Source organism: Protobothrops mucrosquamatus, unplaced genomic scaffold (assembly GCF_001527695.2).
Source record: "Protobothrops mucrosquamatus isolate PMUCROS unplaced genomic scaffold, P.Mucros_1.0 scaffold210, whole genome shotgun sequence".
Lineage (NCBI taxonomy): Eukaryota > Metazoa > Chordata > Lepidosauria > Squamata > Viperidae > Protobothrops > Protobothrops mucrosquamatus.
The window spans coordinates 1-6,988 of record NW_015386564.1 but is presented as its reverse complement, the minus strand read 5'-3'; the positions used below and the strand labels follow the sequence as shown (position 1 = coordinate 6,988).

At 47.5% G+C, this 6,988-nt stretch overlaps 1 protein-coding gene across 1 annotated transcript in view; it reads right to left on the bottom strand.

The window, feature by feature from the left end:
- Positions 1 to 3,872, bottom strand: part of CDK5RAP2 (CDK5 regulatory subunit associated protein 2) — an 82,652-nt gene extending 78,780 nt beyond the window's left edge. The window contains exons 1-4 of the mRNA XM_029283740.1: positions 3,855 to 3,872; positions 2,217 to 2,327; positions 1,900 to 1,976; positions 878 to 1,001 (exon numbers count right to left, since the gene is read on the bottom strand). Of these exons, the coding sequence (XP_029139573.1) occupies positions 878 to 1,001; positions 1,900 to 1,976; positions 2,217 to 2,327; positions 3,855 to 3,872 (330 nt within the window). The remainder of the gene's footprint in view (positions 1 to 877; positions 1,002 to 1,899; positions 1,977 to 2,216; positions 2,328 to 3,854) is intronic.
- Positions 3,873 to 6,988: the final 3,116 nt, after the last annotated feature.

The window sequence follows — 6,988 nt, the reverse complement described above, 5'->3', positions numbered from 1 at the left end:
CCGCAGCATGATACCGTGGTCTACAGTATCAAAAGCCGCTGAGAGGTCCAAAAGAACAAGGACAGAGGAATAACCTCTGTCCCGGGCCCTCCAGAGATCATTAACCAACGCGACCAATGCCGTTTCCGTGCTGTATCCCGGCCTGAAGCCCGACTGGTATGGGTCCAGATAGACTGATTCATCCAGGTGCCGAGGGAATAGTAATAATAATAATTTTTAAAAAAGTTGGAAGGGATCTTGGAGGTCATCTAGTCCAACCCCCTGCTCAGGCAGGAAACCCTACACCATTTCGGACAAACGGCTGTCCAGTTTCTTCTTAAAAACTTCCAGTGATGGAGCATTCACCACTTCTGGAGGCAGGTTGTTCCACTGGTTAATTGTTCTAACTGTCAGGAAGTTTCTCCTTAGTTCTTAGGACCATTTTTTCCCACGTACGACACTTGCAGCATCCCCGTGGTCACGTGAACAAAATGCAGATGCTTTGCAACTGGCATGTACTTAGGACGGTTGCAGCGTCCGGGAGTCATGTGATCATCCTTTGCAAACTTCGGACAAGCAAAGTCAATGGGGAAGCCAAAGGTTGCCCTCTTAAGATTCACTTAAGAACTGTGGCAAGGTCATAAAACGGGGCAAAAGTCACTTAACAACTGTCTGACTTAGCCACAGAAATATGGGGCTCAAGCTGTGTTCATAAGTGGAGGACTACCCCTACTTAGAAAGTACCCCGTCCTTAGTGTCCAAAACTCAGGATGGAAGAAGTGGCCATCACCTGCAACTTTTCCTTGGGATTCTCACTGCCGGCCAACTCCAGCCAAAGCTTCCCACCAACTCCAAAGGCTCAAAATTCCCCCAAATTCCAGGAAAATTCAAGACTTGCCTCCTCTAAAAGCCGGATCCTGTTAGTCAAGCTTGCTTCTACTTCCTGGACTTTCTTCTCTGCATCTTGCTTCAGACGCCGGATTTCGGCATCACCACCCTGGGCCAGGCTTTCGACGGCTTTCCTGCAAAGGCCAAACACGGGACGATCGAGGAGACGAACAGCAGCAGGAGACTGAAGGAAGGAGCTGCTGTCCAGTTGGACCTTCCTTCTCAACCCTTCTCCAGCCGGGATGGAGATTCCTCACTCACCAGCTTGGCTGGCAAAAGGGAAGGGGACAATTTGTCATAGCCAATTCACAATTCACCATGGCCAGTTCGCCAAGGCCAACTCATCATGGCCAACTCACCAAGGTCAACTCACTATGGCCAATTCACCATGGCCAACTCACTATGGGCAGGTCGCCATGGCCAACTCATCATGGCCAACTCATCATGGCCAATTCACCAAGGCCAATTCATCATGGCCAATTCACCATGGCCAATTCATTATGGCCAACTCACTATGACCAACTCACTATGGCCAATTCACCATGGCCAACGCATTATGGCCAACTCATTATGGCCAATTCACTATGGGCAGGTCGCCAAGGCCAACTCATCATGGCCAATTCACCAAGGCCAATTCATCATGGCCAACTCATCATAGTCAATTCACCAAGGCCAATTCACCAAGGCCAACTCATCATGGCCAATTCATTATGGCCAACTCACTATGGCCAACTCACCATGGCTAACTGGTTGCAGGACAATTTAACAATTCTATTTAATCATTTTAAATAAATTAAAAATGGTTTTATTTTTTGCCATTCCCATTTCATTCTGTCCCTCCCTTTGGCATCCTTTCTTGAAGGATTCTATTCCACCCTTTCACTGATCTTAGCATAACTCTCGTCCCGCGGCGGGTTGGCCATGGCAAGTTGGCTGCAATTGTCAGAGACCCGAGGGGAAGGCTGGGCACTCACCTGAAACACAATTAAACAAGGACACACATCCACACATTAACGGCAGGGAAATACTCACGAAGCTTTCCGGAGCAACTGCTCTCGTTCCTGGAGCTCCCGTTTCACGCTCTCCAATTCGACTTTGAGCTCAATGTTCTAACAGAACAAGAAAGAAAAGTTGTAAAAACTTGGGTGTTTTTTTTTCCCCTTCCCCACAAGGATTTTGTGCGGGGCAGTTTCCTATTCCCACAACCGAAATGGGGGGCCAACTTTGGCTGGCACTGATGAGGGACAGACTCCGAGCAGGCACCAGGACAATCCACACAGGCAAGGAACACATTGTGTTCTGCCCTGGTGCCCGTACGGACACCGGGAACCGCACAGAAAACCACCTACAATTCGGTAGACGTCATCGTGGGGACCCTCGAACTTCTGCTGAATCCGGTCTTCCAGGAAATAGATGCGAAGTTTCAAGTTGAAATTCTCCTTCCGCAGCTCCGTGATTTGCTGGCGAAAGAAGGGAAGGGTTTTCTAAGCAACCAGTGAATTTTGCCCCATTTCCCCACTTTTCTTGTCACAGATGTTCATCGCTCTAGTTTATTAAGTTAGTAACGTTGTGAATCTGGCTTCCCCCCGTTGACTTTGCTCGTCAGAAGTTTGCAAAAGGGGATCACGTGACCCCGGGACACGGCCACCGTCATAAATATGAGTCAGTTGCCAAGCGTCCGAATTCGGATCACGTGACCCTGGGGAATGCTGCGACGGCCGTTAAGTCTGAAAAACGGTCACAAGTGACTTTTTTCAGTGTCGTCGTTAACTTTTAGATTAGCTAACCTTTATCGTCATCTTTTTTTTCCTGTGGGCACAACAGCACACGTTAAAAATGAAATTTAGCTGCTTGCTCTCAAAGTGCACACATACGTAACACACATTTAAAGCATGCTACAGCAGCGGCCAAAAGTGTGGAAACCTTTTGGGGAAAAGTGTATTTTTGAAGTTTGATGGCTAATAACACCACTTGTTTTGGAGTAGTACCATAAAATTATATATCAATGGAAAGATAATTTAATCAAGACTGTAGTGCAACAAAGTTTGTTCAATTATCTGTACTGTGTTCTATGAAAAGTTATAGCCAAATAACCAGAAAAAGGAAGCACAGCTTGCTTAGGTTGATATCAGGTAGCTTTCCTTCATCTGATTGTAGCCAATGAGCGTGGATGTTTAGAGAGCCAATCAGGTGTCATCTTGTTTTGGCCATGAGCCAATCGGATCACAGTAGGATCCAGTTATTGATCTCCTGTATTGAAGCTGAGAGGAGGACATTTGTCGGTGGGTTATGTGATCCCTATCAAACTGGTTGGGGTTTTTTTGGTGTTCTTTCATTGAGTGAGCTTGTAAAACGTAATAAAATTAAAGGAATGGTGCAAAGAGTTCACTGGTTGCCCAGAAAGCGATGTAAAATAGTATTATTAGTGAACAAGGCTATAGTTATAAAGAAATTAGAAGGAAAAATGGGTGGAAACTTAGCCAAAGGTGGCATTTCTACTGTACACTTTTCCCAAAGGGTTTCCACAATTTTGGCCACTACTGTAGATACAACGTCTACAACTATATACAACGTACTAAATGAACTGTTTTGTTGTAAGTTCGAGAACTACCTGTGTAAAACATTCATTTAAATAAAGCAGCTGTCCCAGTCCCACGCAGCTACCGCTATATCCTCGCCCATCTTTGCCAGCCTGGAGAAATCTCCTATGTTGCTAATAAAATATTGATGCTTGCACCTTCCTATCGTGAAAGGGAGGATGCAACTACTCAGTTTACAAAGCCTAACAAAAGTCACAAGTTTAGAGGTTTGTCTAGGGAGATCCTCCGTCATCTAAGTCATGGTTGTCCCAAAAGTGCTTTTTTTTTCCTTCCACGAGGCAACTGGACTTTTTTGTTTTTCCTCGAAGATAATGGTTGTAAGTCGAGGATTACCTTTATAGCTTAAAAAAAAACACACACACAACAAACAACCAGCCACCAACTTACATTTTCAAAATCCTTCATGGTCCGCGCCCTAGTTGGTGAAACAGTGTCTTCGGCCACCTCAAGTAACGCTGCCAAATAATCCAAATAAAGAGCAAATATTTGCGCACACACGTACATGCGCGTACAATAAATAAATAAACCTCACGCTGAACTAAATCACGCCAAAAAGAAACTCTTTGCACACACCCCTAAAAATACAACAAGGGGCCCAAGGAGCAGCAGCAGTATTTTTTAAAAAAATTGAGAAACTTTTAAATTTATAACAGGGAAGTGCAAAGAGAGGAACTCAAGTGGAAATGTCAAATAAATTTGCATTTTAAAAAAAACTTCTATTTTCACAACTTGTTTTCAAAAAACCCCGAAATAAATAAATTTTTAGGTGTGTTGCGTATTTCATATCTAGAAAGTAATTGCTTTTTATGAAGGATTAAATAATTGCCTGTTGGTGGGGGGGTTTTTTTCAGATCAGAGGCACCAAATTATAGTGCAAAAATACACAAAAGAAACTGAACGGTGGAACAATTTGGCAAAGCAAGAAATACGTTGGAGCTGAACCAAAATCCCCAATAAAGGTTTTGTTTTCCTGGCTTTGGAGAAAATGTTAATAAAACACATTAAGCCCAGATTTGGGTTTAAACTACGTTAGCTATACTATCATTTTTTTTCATTTTTGTTTCTAGCTTGAAAACAGACAGAGACAGAAATCGCCATCCATTTTCAACAAATGCAGTACAAAATAAATTCTGGGGGGGAGACAGAATTCAAAACAGAATTCAAGGGCATTAAACAGACACTTTGTGGCTTGGAAAAGGGATTGTGTAATTCTCCAAGAATTTATTTATTTTTTTCTCCCCTTGGATGGCTGTTTGCAATCACTTAGAAAAAGAAACTTGAATGCAACAAAGTTTTCCGGTGCAGACTTAATTACTTCCCTTTTGTTTCTCTTCCAAGTATTTGGTGTGTTTTTTTTTCCTACTTACTTTAGATAAAGGGCTTGAAATGCAACAATGTATTTATGCCAGTCTATAAAGTTTGATTTAAGTTGCATTTAAGGGATTTTTTTAAAGAGAGTTTTGGGGGATTGATTTGTTTTATTTTTTTTTACCTCCACCGCCTCCCACTTGATTGCGAATCTCGTCTCCCGAAACGTCTGGAAGCCGGGAAAAATTGAGGCTGGGAGGAAAGAGGTTTTAAAAGATGAGCTTGCAGGCCCCAGGCTAGGTCAGATGTGCCCCCCCACCCACTTTTACAGCCCTGGACTACATGTCCCATCAGCGGTAGTGCCAATGGGTTTTGAGAATATCTGGATAGAGGCACGTGGCTTATCCAGTCTCTGATCAATATTTAATATCTCTCCATCTTTCTTCATACGTGCATTTAAATAAATAAAAATGAATTTTCTGCCTTTCCGATTCCCCCTCCTGCACTGAAGGTGAGCAATGGGAACTGTAGTCCAAGACAAGTGATGGGAACTGTAGTCCAAGACAAGGGGTTCAGTTGAAGGGGAAAGGGTGTAAGAGCCAGGAAGGGGGGGATCCGCAGCTATCTAAGGCTAGCAGGTCCCAGATTCTCTGTCTCCTACACCTGGGGAGGATGGGGCTTGTAGTGTGTCCTCATCTGAATGAGGAAAGCGCCCCCCCCGGCCTGGTTTGCTGATGTCCCCCAATCTGATCTAGCCGGAAACATGAACCCCAAGCCTGATGGGTCTTGTGTCTCCCCCACCCACCCTTTTAACCACCCTCCTGCAGGGTCGTCCACCAGATCCACAAAGGCAGCCAAGACAAGACTCTCAGGAGATGGGAGTTGTAGTACACCCCATCGGGATCAGGATCCTATCCAGCAGGAAACCTACACCCCTATCCTGATCCCCCTTGCAAGGATCCCCTCTNAGATCCGCAAAGGCAGCCAAGACAAGACTCCCAGAAGATGGGAGTTGTAGTACACCCCACCGGGATCGGGATCCTATCCAGCAGGAAACCTACACCCCTATCCTGATCCCCCTTGCAAGGATCCCCTCTGCCCCCTTTCCCCCCTCTAACCACCCTCCTGCAGGGTCGCCCATCAGATCCGCAAAGACAAGACTCTCAGAAGATGGGAGTTGTAGTACACCCCATCAAGATGAGGAAAGAGCCCCATCTAAAGCCCACCCCCAATCCTCACCCCCCTTGCAAGGATGCCTTCTGCCCCCTTCCCCACCCTCCACCCCTCTTAACAACCCTCTTGCAGGGTGGTCCAAAGGCTGGCAAGGCGGGGCCAAGCAGCCCTTGCTCGTTTCCCATCCATTCAATGTAGACTGCGCCGGGCGCTGGAGGCTCCACCGAGGGAGGGAGGGGGGGAGGGAGCCAGAGAGGCGCTTCAGCCCCGCCCCCTCGCTTTGTCTGCCGCGCGGCGGCAGGGAAGGGGTTAACTCCTCCTCCCCCTCCCTTCTCCTCCTCCCCCCTCCCTTCTCCTCCTCCCTCTTCCCCCCACCCGCCAACGGCCCTAACGGCTCTACCCGCTGTGGATGTCCAGCGGCAAAGTGGGGTCTTCGCCCGGGGTCGAGTCCATGGCGCGGCCCCGGGAGGCGGCGAGAGGGAGGCGGCTGACGGGTCGCGGCGGCGGCGGCGCCTCTTCTTCGTGTCCGACTTTGGCGGCTGCCTCGGAATTTTAAACAACCGCATCAGGCGGCTGGGACCGCCCCGGCGGCCATCTTGGCGACGCCGGCGACGTCGCCCGGAGAAGGGCAAAGGCGTGAAGCGCAAGGCCGTTGCCTATGGGCGCGGCCGCCATCTTAGGGACGGGAAGCCTGGCCTCGAAGCCCGTCCCGGCGCCATCTCGCTCGAGGGAAGAAAAGATGGGGGCCGGGGTGTGAGGACGTGGTTGTTGACTGGCCGGGCGCGCCTGCGCGGTGCGAGGGAGCGAGGGCGGGGAGGCGGGCGCCATCTTTGTCGAGGGCTTTTTTTTTTTTTTTGGTACCCAGGAATGGGAAGACGCCGAGTTAAAAGGATGATGGGCTAATTAAGATTTGGGGATGGAGATGCGAATTCAAGTTAGGTTGGATGTGGACAGCTTTTCAAAACTGGAGGGGCGGGGAGCAGGCAAGACAAATCATTATTCTAGTTATGCAGACAAATCATTATTCTAATAATTGTTCA